We start from the raw sequence: 13,888 nt of genomic DNA on the forward strand, positions 1-13,888 counted from the left end.
ACACTTTCATGCTTAAAAAAAAAAAAGACAAATTTTGTTTGTTTTAAAGAAGAGTAGTGTAACCATGTTAAATACATTTGGAAAATAAAAGGGAAACATCCTACTCTTAATCTCACCTAAAAAACTGTGATAGACTTTTAATAGTTTTCAAATTTGTATTTGTGTGGTAAAAATTATATATCTTTCTCTTCTTCCCCACTCGATGTATCCTTAGCATTTTACCATGTTGCTATATCATTTAAAGGCTACCACTTTAAATGGCTGCATGTTAGACTCTTAGTCACATGATCCTATTTTATGTGCAGTGCTTATGAAGAAGAGTGGGTGGTATGTTGTTTCTTAAAGAATGTGACTCTTTAGTGCTAATCATATGGATTCTGATAAATAGTAAAATGATTACCTTCTTATTGTAAAGCAGTGACTTCTTGTTTCTAAACATATGAACCTGAAATTTGAGGAAGTGAGTTGTCAGTTGAAAGAATTATACCATCTATTAGACATTTTGAGAAGTTACAAACCAGTTGGGTAGCTGCTTATTTTTGAAGGGAGAATTTTGTCGTGAATCTTAACGTTAACATTATGTTCTTTTATAGATCATGGAGCTTTGTGGTGCAACAAGACTTGGTTATTTTGGAAGAAGTCAGTTCTACATTGCATTGAAACTTGTAGCTGTTGCCCAGTCTGGTTTCCCTTTAAGAGTGGAAAGTATAAATACAGGTAAATATGGAGTACACTAGTAACTGAAAGAAAATAGGCTTCTATTACAAATGAAGTCAAGTCAATAGAACTCTTGTGTCTTTCTGGTCTTATAATGGCTTGTGTGACCTTGAGTGAAGTGTCATGACTTTATTTCCACTACCTTGCATTTTTCACTTGAAAACATTAGAAAAATATGTCTATTGGCTGGGTGCAGTGGCTCACGCCTGTAATCTCAGCACTTGGGAGGCTGAAGCAGGTGGATCATCGGAGGTCAGGAGTTTGAGACCAGCCTGACCAACATGTGAAACCTCGTCTCTACTAAAAATATAAAATTAGCCAGGCATGGTGGCATATACTTGTAATCCCAGCTGGAGGCTCAGGCAAGGGAATTGCTTGAACCCGGGAGGTGGAGGTTGCGGTGATCAGAGATGCTCCATTGCACTCTACCCTGCGCATCAGCAAAACGCCATCTCAAAAAAAAAGTCTATCTTCTATTATGGCATAGTATATGTATTTCATCCATATTTGACTATATTCACTGTTGAAATGGCAATTTTTTTAAGAATTACTTAAAGTTGTTTAAAAATATTTTAGGTGAATAGTTTTATTAAGGTAAATAATAAATTATAGCTACCGTCTTCATATATAGCTTCCCTATTTTCTTCATTTCTAGTAAAACAACATTATACTTTGTATTTTTTTGTTTGGGAAGTCTTTGGAGGCTCCAGTTAAAATAGAGAAGTAACAATTAACCTAAACTTTCTGGTTGATAGAGACAGTATTAAAATATTGGCAGACTAAAATCTAGTTATAGACATCTGACCACATTACAAGTTTGTATAAGTCTGTTTTTACACTGCTATAAAGAAATCCTTGAGACTGGGTAATATATAAACCAAAGAGGTTTAATTGACTCACTTCCATGTGACTCAGGAGTCCACAGGAAACCTACAATAACAAGAGAGGTTTAATTGACTCATGTCCACATGGCTTGGGAGGCCACAGAAAACCTCCAATCATGGCAGAAGGTGGAAGGAAAGCAAGGCACATCTTACACTGCCGGGGGGTGGGGGTGGGGGTGGAGAGAGAAACTGCTACAGACATTTAAACTATCAGATCTCATGAGAACTCACTCTCATGGGAAACCCCGCCCCCCATGATCTAATCACCCCCCCATGTGGGATGGGAACACAGAACCAAACCATATTAAAGTATTATATCAGATAATTTGTTTTTCAAGTATTTAATGGCTTATTGATGTGAAAGAAGATAGAAATTCTATAAAGATAGGCATTTAAATGCAGGGGGTTCTTTTGTTTTCATAGAGTAAAGGGGAAAAACAAAAATTAAGATTTTTTAAATCTGTGAATTACAGAAAAATTTTTATAAAAATTCTGTAAATAACATAATTTGTAGAAATAGTTTTAAGTACCATTTTAGTTTATTGGTCAACAGAGGTTTTCATTGTGGACCTCTAGTTTGCCACACATCATTCTTCTAGTGTTAGGAGTTTACATTCTTTTCAGTTAATTTTGAATTCTTTCACATGTATATTGAATAAGCTTAATAGTTTTCCTCCTTCATGTGGAGGTTCTAAAGAGAGACGAGGGTAATCATGTAATGGAGGTAAGTATGCTTTCCTCTGAAATAATTCTGCACCTGTATTTGTTCTGGGCTAAAAGTATGACTTACCGATTTACTTGAAGAATTTCTCAGTCTTTCTTCTTTCTCCTGTATTTGAAATTGAATGTAGAATATCTGACTGTAGGAGAGCCATAAACCAGACTATAGTGGATAGATAGAATACTCTGTACCATGTTTTTGGTAGGTGAACAGTAAGATATGTTTAGGAATTTTTGCCATGAAAATTTGTAAATCTAGTCTCAGACTTAGTGACATTTCTGTGTTTTACTTAGAGCTCTAAAATCTTACTTTAGAGGCCCAGTGTGAGTAGAAGCAGCCTAGGCTTTGGGGTCTAACTGACCTAGGTTTATATCCTAACTGTCAGTCACTACGAGCATGAGCTTGGCATCACAGAGCCTCAGTTTCCTTATCTGTAAATAGGGGTTTTGAAAGGGTACTGTGGTTACGAGGTTAAATAAATATTCAATGACAAGTATAGGGCCGAACATATGTAGACACTTAATGTAGCTATTGTTATTATGCATTAGAAGGACCTTGACATCATAGAGCCTCAGTATCCTTATCTGTAAATAGGGGCTTTGCAGGGGTACTGTGGTTACTAGGTGAAATAAATATTCAATGTCAAGTATAGGGCCAAACATATGTAGACGTTTAATGTAGCTATTGTTATCACTCATTAGAAGGACAATTTGGTTTTATTACTTCCTTCTAGGTAGAGTCTTCCTAAATAATGTTAAGGGAGATGATGGCCCAAATTTTGTAGTGATAGACATTTTGCGACTGTTGTTTCTGTATCCATTTTACAAAAATTCTAATATCTAATTCATGTCTTACTTTAGTTTTTAATGTATGTGTCCTTTTTTTATTTTAAAGTAATAATTATTTTTTGGTTAACAGTAAAGGATCTTCCTCTGCCAAGATTTGTTGCTTCAAAGAATGAACAGGAATCTCGCCATGCAGCCTCATATTCTTCAGATTCTGAAAATCAAGGGTCATATTCTGGTGTAATTCCCCCACCACCTGGCAGGGGGCAAGTGAAAAAGGGATCTGTAACCCATGATACGGTTCAGCCTCGTACATCTGCAGATGCACAGGTAATCACATGCATGTAAATAGTAGCAGCAGATGCCCTCTGCAAATGCTAACACTAAAATGTTTATTGCAACCTTAATAATTAAAATGTCTCCTGAAAATTTTAAAATAATATTCTTTTCTAGGAACCTGCATCCCCAGTAGTTTCACCACAGCAATCTCCACCAACTTCTCCACACACATGGAGAAAGCACAGCCGTCATCCCAGCGGTGGGAATAGTGAGAGGCCTCTTGCAGGATCTGGGCCATTTTGGTCTCCCTTTGGTGAAGCACAGTCAGGTATTTAGAGATTGATTGATTGATTGATTGATTGATTAGAGTGTCACTGTGTTGCCCAGGCTGGTTTTGCACCCCTGGGTTCAAATGATCCTCCTGCCTCAGCCTCCTAAGTAGGTGGGGATTATAGGCTTGTGCCACAGAACTTGGCTTAGAGATTTTTTTTTAAGTAACAATTATTTTGGATTGTAAACTGAAAGAAACTTGATAATATTTCTTCAAGAGTGACCTCCAGGACAGTTTTTAATTAAATAGAAGCAAAAACCAACTATGGAAATTTTTAAGTGGATACATTGCTTTGAAAAGTAGTAATTGCATTTATGGATACCAGATTCTCTAAAGGTGTAAAATAATTATTTCCCAGAATATTATATATATAACACGTAAATTTTATTAGTATTGTCAAGGAGAGCACAAAATAATTGAAAAGATTTAAATGAGGTATAATTTGTAATTGAACAGAAAAGATTCCATTTTGGAAATTGTTAGATTTCTTCATGGTTTGAAAGAAAACTTCCTGATACCGTAAGTTTTTTTCTTCAAACATGAGTCAGCATGTTTACCCATTCTCCTTATAGGTTCTTCTGCCGGTGATGCAGTGTGGTCAGGGCATTCCCCACCTCCACCTCAAGAAAACTGGGTCAGTTTTGCAGATACTCCACCAACCAGTACTCTTTTAACCATGCATCCTGCTTCTGTCCAGGTGTGACATTTTATTGGTATTGCATTTTTATTTGCTTCATTCAAAGTGTTGCTGCAGTCATTGTTTTTATATTTTGCTGTTGCAGATTTTATGAATGCAAATTTACTCATTTATTTAAAAAAAGCAAAATTCTGCTCTGTGCATTTCAAGTCTGTTATCATTGGAATGTTTCAGCGATTTTATTTCTGTTTCTGATTTCCTAGTGAAGTTTTGAAAGGTTTCTGCATCTGGAAATATATTTGCTTGGCTTTCTTAGCACATTTTCATAACTTTCTGTTGCTTACATAATTGCTATCATTCTATACATTTCTATAATCATTGTACAAAAACATATCCAATAATCTGACTGTAACAAATACGTGGTTTTACATTTTAAATGTCCACAAAAAGCAAGTTTTACTTTCAAAGATAAATAACCTAGCAATCTTGGTCCATATAGTCATGTAGGTAGATACTATACTGAGGAAAAAATGTTTCATTACAGGACCAGACAACAGTACGAACTGTAGCATCAGCTACAACTGCCATTGAAATTCGTAGGCAATCCAGTAGTTATGATGATCCCTGGAAAATAACAGATGAACAAAGACAGTATTATGTAAATCAGTTTAAAACCATTCAGCCTGATCTAAACGGATTTATTCCAGGTGAGTTTTTGAAAACAGAAGTTCTTCTAGATGGGACAGGACAAAGTCTCAATTTCATAATCCCAGAGACATTGTTTTATTGGTCATAGATTTTAATTATACAAGATAATTATCAAATAATTTTCTAAAAATTTATAATCACTGGGGGCCAAAAACATGACATATTCACATATTAAATATATCTTTCCCCAATTGAAAAAGTGTAAGACTCTTATATTCTGTTCATGGATCCGTAAGTTCAGAATAACATTAAACAGCACTGTTTTAATATTTCAGGATCTGCAGCTAAAGAGTTTTTTACAAAATCAAAACTTCCTATTCTTGAACTTTCTCATATTTGGTAAGTGTGGTATATCATTAGTTGGGTAACTGGGTTGCTTCCAAGGAGTTTCTAATAGATAGATTTTAGAGCCTTAAAAAATAAACGACTACCACCTTCTAGAATGTTGTCAAAGAACTTAGTATTGCCTTACAATAGCCAGCTTCTCTCTTATTCTGCAGAAAAAGAAATAAGTAATAACTGATAAAGTAGTACTTTATAAAGAGCTAAAATTCTTTAAGCTGTCTCAGGTGTTTTTTTGTTGCTAGCCTAATGCGTGAGGTAAAAGTTAGTTTGCACATACATGGTTATATTATCCCATTCGGTTTTTTATCAAGTTTAGTAAGTCCTATACCATGCCATAAGATTAGGAATGGTGTTAGCTTCCATTTAAACAGAGACTGAGAATAGCCGTTTTGGAATATTGTTGGAATTGGCCATAGAACACAAAGTGCAATCACAAAAAAAGCAGCTGGGGCTGGGCGCAATGGCTCACGCCTGTAATCTCAGCACTTTGGGAGGCCGAGGCAGGTAGATTGCGTGAGCCCAGGAGTTTGAGACTAGCCTGGGCAACATGGTGAAACCCTGTCTCTACTAACAATACAAAAAATTAGCTGGGTGTGGTGGCGCATGCCTGTAATCCCAACTGTTCGATAGGCTGAGGCATGAGAATCGCTTAAACCTCTTGGGTGGAGGTTGCAGTGAACTGAGATTGTGCCACTTCACTCCAGCCAGGGTGACAGAATGAGACTGTCTCAAAAAAGAAAAAGGCTGGGTGTGGTGGCTCACCCCTGTAATTCCTGCACTTTGAGAGGCTGAGGCACATGGATTGCTTGAGCCCAGGAGTTCAAGACCAGCCTGAGCAACATGGCGAAACCCCGTCTCTACGAAAAATAAAATTAGCAAGATGTGGTGGTGCAGGCCTGTAGTCCTGGCCACTTGGGAGGCTTACGTGGGAGGATTGCTTGAGTCCAGGAGGCAGAGCTTGCAGTGAGCTGAGATCATGCCATAGCACTCTAGCCTGGGCAACAGAGCAAGACTCTGTCTCAAAAACAAATCAATGGTTATCAGATAAATATAAATGTTAATTCCACTGTATATCAATGTATTTCTCTATATTCTAAATCATTTTTAATAGGTTTTTGGTACCGTGACATGCTGTACGAGGTAGGTAGATAACACCTAAAACTGAAAACTCAAAAATAGTAATATTATGTATGCTATTTATAGTTTAAGGCAATAAAGACAAAAGTGGTTGTCTGTGTAGCTAGGAAAGGGTATAGACAGCAAGGTGGAGAAACTGTATTTTTGTTTTAAGCCTTGCAATTCTACTCAATGATTTAAAGTACATACATATTGGCCAGGTGCAGTGGCTCACACCTGTAATCCTAACACTTTGGGAGACTGAGGTGGGTGGATCACTTGAGGTCTGTAGTTCGAGACCAGCCTGGCCAACATGGTGAAAACCCATCTCTACTAAAAATATAAAAATTAGCCAGGTGTGGTGGCACATGCCTATAATCCCAGCTACTCAGGAGGCTGAAGCAAGGAAATCGCTTGAACCCAGGAAGTGGAGGTTGCAGTGAGCAGAGATCGTGCCATTGCACTCCAGCCTGGGCCATAGCAAGACTGTGTCAAAAAAAAAATAATGAAAAATGAGATAAAGTACATAAATGTTGAATTTTGCTAACAAAAACATTTTAAAAATGTCACTAACTTACTACATATGCCCTACTTCTAAAAATGTGTGTGAGTTATAGGTCATTCTTTTTGGTGGCCTTAATTATTGGGTCCACTTTTTAGAGAATTTCAAACACACAGGAAAGTTTAAAGAAAAGTACCATGAACACTCATATGCCACCACCTAGATTCTGCAGTTAACGTTTTGCTACCTTTGCTGTGTTACACATCTTTTCATGTATGGGATTTTCAGAATTAGTGACTTTTTACACTTTCTCATGGAAAATATTTGTCTTGCTTTTTTTTTTTATTTTTTTTATTTTTTATTTTTTATTTTTTTGAGAAATAAAAGGATCCAAAGTGGAATGTGATTATATTCACAATAAACTTATCTTCTAGGGAACTCTCAGACTTTGATAAAGATGGTGCATTGACACTGGATGAGTTTTGTGCTGCTTTTCATCTGGTGGTTGCTAGGAAGAATGGCTATGATTTACCAGAAAAACTTCCTGAAAGCTTAATGCCCAAACTGATTGATTTGGAAGATTCAGCAGGTAAGATTGGGAGCTGAAGAGAGCTGTGTTTGCATGCCTTGATAAATATAACGCTTGATTCTGAAAGAATCAAGGTAGAGGTCAACCTTAGATTAGCAGCTTAGATATTTCATCAAGTGTACATAGATTTGTCATCAGAATAGGATATATGGGCTAAACTTGGATTTGTCTTATTCAGTCTACTTTAAAAAATAAAGATAAGTAATATGTACCACTATTTCACCTTTATACTTGTGACTTGCTGAGATTTGAAGAGCATTTCATTGTCTTACTTTGCTATTCTTTAATTGTGATATATATTGTATCAAGTGGGTAAAGTAGCCCATCTTCATTATAAACATTTTTCTCTTTAACACATCTTAATTTGTTGAAGGGAAATTACTTGGTTCATCATTAGACCTTTATAGCTGTGAGCATTTTCCTTTAAAATGCCAAGCTCTCTTCTGCAGACTCTGAAGAAATCTGGACTTTTACGTTTGATTTTAGAGCATGCTGTGTTGTCAATAAGAATGCTAAATGTTCATATTTATTGGGACCTTTTTTTGTGTGAGATGGAGTCTCACTCTGTTTCCAGGCTGGAGTGCAGTGGCGAGATGCTGGCCCACTGCAACCTCCGCCTCCTGGGTTTAAGTGATTTTCCTGCCTCAGCCTCCTGAGTACTGGGACTACAGGTGCATGCCACCACACCCAGCTAATTTTTGTAATTTTAGTAGTGATGGGATTTCACCATGATGGCCAGGATGGTCTCGATCCTTTGACCTTGTGATTCGCACTCCTCGGCCTTCCAAAGTGCTGGGATTACAGGTGTGAGCCACCATGCCCAGCCTGGACCTTTCTTTAAAAAGAAAATCGGGGCCTAAAAATTAGTAAATTTTTCTTAAATTCCGAGCAAATAAAAGGAAATCTAATGTTTAATTCTTTTTTTTTTTTTTTTTTGAGACGGAGTTTCGCTCTTGTTACCCAGGCTGGAGTGCAATGGCGTGATCTCCGCTTACCGCAACCTCTGTCTCCTGGGTTCAGACAATTCTCCTGCCTCAGCCTCCTGAGTAGCTGGGATTACAGGCACGTGCCACCATGCCCAGCTAATTTTTTGTATTTTTAGTAGAGACGGGGTTTCACCATGTTGGCCAGGATGGTCTCGATCTCTTGACCTCGTGATCCACCCGCCTCTGCCTCCCAAAGTGCTGGGATTACAGGCTTGAGCCACCACGCCCGGCCTAATGTTTAATTCTTAATGAGCCTAATTAAAATAAATTATAGTCTTCAGTGTGTCTATCTAAACTCTCTTTTGGAGATGATGATGGAAGGAATTTTATACTTTTAAAGGGGAAGTTAAAATAGAATTTGTCTCTGAAAGGAGCATTTATCTATCAAGCAGTATGTCTTTAAAAATGTACATGGGTCTGACTTAGTAGGAATCAGATGCATGAATTTACTGTCACAAAGAGAACAGTCTCATTGGAGTCCACAATCTGAATGTTCTTCTAGTTTTGCTAATTTTGCCTGTGACTTTGGGCAAGTTCTGATCATTTACTGTATTTTCCCCTTCTGTTTCTCCACCTGAAATGTGGATTTGATGCCATTCACATTTCAGGAGCTGAATTGTACACTGATGTTCTATCAACCAGTAGGTTGATTCTAAAAATATAGCATTGCTTTTAATTTTTTAAGCAAATTTTTCTTTGAGAATCCTAGGATTTTGGGATCATTTCAGGTAGTTGTGAAGTGTCATCCTCGAACTTGAGCTGAAAGCTAAGTATCTTTATTAGGTAATTTTGCTTCAAAAAACTTTGATTTACTACTTAAGAAATAATAACAACTTCTTTGTTGTTTATGCTGTGATAGTAAACAAAAGAAGAAAATGTGGTAACTTCATACTTTCAGTATCACTGATTTAAAAATTGTACTTGTACCTACGGCTTTTATATGACTTCAGGCCTTTGAAAACTGATAGCATAATAATACAAGAAAATAATTTAAACAAAGTTTTATCTGTTGTAGGTGATTTTGTAGAGGCTTGTCTGATTCTGTCGTCTGTTATATTCATTGATGAATCTGGCTTTTGCATATATTTAATGGGTTTCTTTTTCCTTTATTTAATTTAAATAAAAATCAGGTAAATTTGATCTATAAGGTTGATGGTTCAAGAAGTTTTTTTCTGGGCATTTCTCTTTTTGTCTAATTTTACACCTGTTACATCTGTTTAACAAAGAGAGACTGATTTTATTGCCTGTTTATATCTGTGTACTATTGTTCTAAATATAATTTTAAATGTATCATAGTCCCAGATAGTTTTTTCTCCCTCCCAACATATGGTTTTCTGACCAAACTTACTGTAAATATTGGGATCACACAGTATTACATTGAAATCTGCTTTACATATTTACAAATGATAAATTTTGGAATTCTGTTGATTCTGGGATGAGCCAATATAAATTATAATTTTTCTTTCACCTATCATAAACCTGAGATTCACATGACAAAAAGTCCTTTGAGTATAGAAATTATCTTGTGACACTGTGGGTCAGTCATAAATATCATTGTAAAAATAGCTGTGTTTTTAAAGGTCACAGTTAAGAGAGTAATACTCAAATAGTTTCTTTTCACTGATAACATAATTTATTGTAAATATTCCCTCTGTGGAGCCTTTCTGACTATGTCAGAGGCAGTTTCTCTTCTTTCTGATCTTTCATAGCATCTCCTACATCCTAATTACTGAAACATACCACACTAAATCCTGTTTTTCCCCCCTCTTTCTATCACTATACTCTGAATTCCTTGAAACGAGGGAAATGTATCCTATTTATTGTAGTATGTTCAAAACCTATCACCTTGCCAGGCACTGCGCTAATATTGGGTGAATTAATTCTATATGTGTGCCATTTTCAAAGAAAGGTATCTTTCTTAACATTTCTCTACCTTTGAAAATATAGTGATTTGTTATTCTAAATTTATGATGTTGGGACATACTAAAGCATTAGTTCTACAAATATTCTTTACTTACAGTTTAACTCTTAAAGGCAAATAGATGGTGAGCAGTGGACACTTGAGTTACAACTCCTTGGAGTAACATGCTAGGCTTTCTATAGACATGAAAACATGAGTGGGTAAATGTGCATTTTTTCCCAAAATTACTTGAACAGGTATACAGAGTTAAATCAAGATAAAATAGAACTATTAAGGATTATAGGTAGAAGTACTTCTGTAGACCTGAATTAGAATATTTAATAAATAACATCAGCACTGAATTTGGCACCTAAAATAAATAGAATGGGAAACTTGATTTTTGTTGTCTTATGGAAGAAAGCATACAAAAATTCATCTGCAGAGTGAGCTTTCTGAAGCTGAATTGAAGAATATTTATCTTTTTAAGAATGTTTGTCTTCTTAAAAAAAAAAAAAGAAGAAGAAGAAGATTGGCTAGGAGCTGTGGCTCACGTCTGTAATCTCAGCATTTTGGGAGGTCGAGGCGGGCGGATCACGAGGTCAGGAGATTGAGACCTTCCTGGCTAACACAGTGGTGAAACCCCATCTCTACTAAAAATACAAAAAATTAACTGGGTGCAGTGGCAGGTGCCTGTAGTCCCAGCTACTCGGAAGGCTGAGGCAGGAGAATCACTTGAACCCAGGAGGCGGAGGTTGCAGTGAGCCGAGATGGCGCCACTGCATTCCAGCCTGGGTGGCAGAGCATGATAATATATCTCAAAATAATAAATCTCAAAATAATAAATAAATAAATAATAAAAGATTAAGATGACCTGCTACAAACAGGTTGAGGTGCTATACATTTTAATGTCCAAAGTATCTTCTCCTTTGAAGCACAGTTGCAATCTTCCATGGACTTTGTGATTGATACGTACCTTTCTCTCAAACTAGACTACAGCCTTCTAGGAAGGTAGTAACTGGATCAGTTTTGTTCATTGTATCTCAGTGCCTGGCAAGGTGCAAATTGAGTATAGGAATAGACAGACATTCAGATTGTTGAAATGATTAAGTGACTGAGCCAATGATTTTTAACTGTTTTCTAGCTCTACACCACACTGCTAACATATGCAGCTCGGCAATCTCTGAGATGCTGAAAGAAGGAAAGGGATGTGAGCTCCCTATCTACATCTCCTTCTGCAGGATCACTACTTTACACAGTAGATTTGGGCACATGTTTCATTGTTGTTTATAAGGTGCATTGCATGGATCCACAATCTCTAAAACTATTTCCAACATGAATTTTTTTAAGCCAGAGAAGAGAGGCACATGGGTCTTTCCATGAATAGTTTACTAGAAAACATGTAAATTCAGATTCAAGACTACCTTGGTGCAAGTAAATTACTGTTGGGAGTTTCTCTTATATTCATCCATTAATTTTTACCGTGTATATAAAAACCTACACACAGGTATTGGTATATATACAGATACAATCGTACTATACATCCTTGATTTTTTTTTTCTTGTAATGTTGGACATGTTTTTACTTATAATTGATGCGCTTTGGCCGTGTTTCCACCCAGATCTCATCTTGAATTCTCACGTGTTGTGGGAGAGACCTGGTGGGAGGTAATTGAATTATGGGGCCAGGTCTTTACCATGATGTTCTCGTGGTAGTAAATAAGTCTCACAAGATCTGATGTTATTATAAAGGGAGTTGCCCTGAGTAAGCTCTCTCTTTGCCTGCTGCTGTCCATGTAAGATAAGACTTACTTCTCCTTGCCTTCCGCTGTGATTGTGAGGCCTCCCTAGCCATGTAACTGTAAGTCCATTAAACCTCTTTCTTTTGTAAATTGCACAGTCTTGGGTCAGCAGTGTGAAAATGGACTAATACAATAATATATAGAGCTATCACATTTATCATTCAAGGTATTCCATAATACCATGTGTACCTTAATTTAACTGTTTCTTATTGATAGATTTTGGATTGTTTTCTGGCTTTGCCTTTAAAACACTGCTGCAGTGAATATGCTTTTATATATTTATATTTATATATACCTATCTTTGTTTTGAATGAATAACCCAGAATCTTTGTTTTTGAAAATTCATTATCCAGGTACCTTTAGTTGCAGAGGAAAAAAATAATGAAAATATGCACTAATGCTTGTCATTAACTTTCTAATTAAGAAATCACGTCTCAAACCACCCCTCCACCCCAAACATACTCTATCCCTGTCTGTCTTCCGCCCGCCCCCTATCTCTTTCTGTTATGTGGCATTTCTTTCCAGATATCTGGGTATTGTAGCTGATAAATCAGTACAGTTGAATTACAGATATTAATAAAAATGCACCATTTAATGAAATTGGTCAGAATAAATAGAATTCAAATCCTGACAGACATTGACAAGTAAAGGCAGATAATACCTGAAGGGCAAAAACTCTGTGAGGATGATGACAGTAGTGGAGGCTTTAAAAGATTACGGTTTTGACCGGGCATAGTGGCTCCCAGTAACGCTTTGGTAGGCCAAGGTGGGAGGATCACTGGAGGCCAGGAGTTTGAGGTTATAGTGAGCTACGATCCACCACTGCAGTTTAGCCTAGGTGACAAAGTCAGATCCTGTCTCTTAAAAAAAAAAAAAATTGTGATTTCAGATTCAGTGGATTAGTACATGTCCTTGGGAGTAATTAATGATACTCATAATTATTTTTTACGGAAGCGACCTTCTTCCTTTGCAGCTGTGCTGTGAAAGTCAAAAGTGAATGAAAGATGAACGTCTCTGTCTCCCTCTGTTAGAAAGAGAACTCCGGCCGGGCGCGGTGGCTCAAGCCTGTAATCCCAGCACTTTGGGAGGCTGAGGCGGGTGGATCACGAGGTCGAGAAATCGAGACCATCCTGGTCAACATGGTGAAACCCCGTCTCTACTAAAAGTGCAAAAAATTAGCTGGGCATGGTGGCACGTGCCTGTAATCCCAGCTACTCAGGAGGCTGAGGCAGGAGAATTGCCTGAGCCCAGGAGGCGGAGGTTGCGGTGAGCCGAGATCGCGCCATTGCACTCCAGCCTGGGTAACAAGGGCGAAACTCTGTCTCAAAAAAAAAAAAAAAGAAAGAGAACTCCATGGGATTGGGACCCTTGTCTTGCTCAGCACGGGATCTTGAGAGCTTGGAACCCTATAGGCCCTCAGTAAATTGTCACTGATCCACTTAGTGCTTTCTAATTTTGCCACAAAATTATGCCCCCCTCCCCCAAAAAGTAACATTATCTTTCCTTTTTCTTTTCCCCTGAGACAGAGTCTTGCTGTGTTTCCCAGACTGAAACGCTGTGGCACGATCTCGGCTCACTGCAACCTCTGCC

The 13,888-nt window shown here is 37.2% G+C and overlaps 1 protein-coding gene across 8 annotated transcripts in view; it reads left to right on the forward strand.

Moving 5' to 3' along the window:
• REPS1 (RALBP1 associated Eps domain containing 1) overlaps window positions 1-13,888 on the forward strand; it is an 80,287-nt gene that overhangs the window by 34,083 nt on the left and 32,316 nt on the right. For 7 of the 8 annotated variants that reach the window (XM_039467566.2, XM_039467567.2, XM_039467573.2 and 4 more), the window contains exons 2-8: window positions 594-717; window positions 3,241-3,437; window positions 3,561-3,714; window positions 4,290-4,414; window positions 4,899-5,061; window positions 5,338-5,401; window positions 7,460-7,614. In XM_039467566.2, the coding sequence (XP_039323500.1) occupies window positions 594-717; window positions 3,241-3,437; window positions 3,561-3,714; window positions 4,290-4,414; window positions 4,899-5,061; window positions 5,338-5,401; window positions 7,460-7,614 (982 nt within the window). The remainder of the gene's footprint in view (window positions 1-593; window positions 718-3,240; window positions 3,438-3,560; window positions 3,715-4,289; window positions 4,415-4,898; window positions 5,062-5,337; window positions 5,402-7,459; window positions 7,615-13,888) is intronic. The other variant, XM_039467569.2, reaches the window with a different exon arrangement.

Source organism: Saimiri boliviensis, chromosome 4, assembly GCF_048565385.1.
Source record: "Saimiri boliviensis isolate mSaiBol1 chromosome 4, mSaiBol1.pri, whole genome shotgun sequence".
NCBI classification, from domain to species: Eukaryota; Metazoa; Chordata; class Mammalia; order Primates; family Cebidae; genus Saimiri; species Saimiri boliviensis.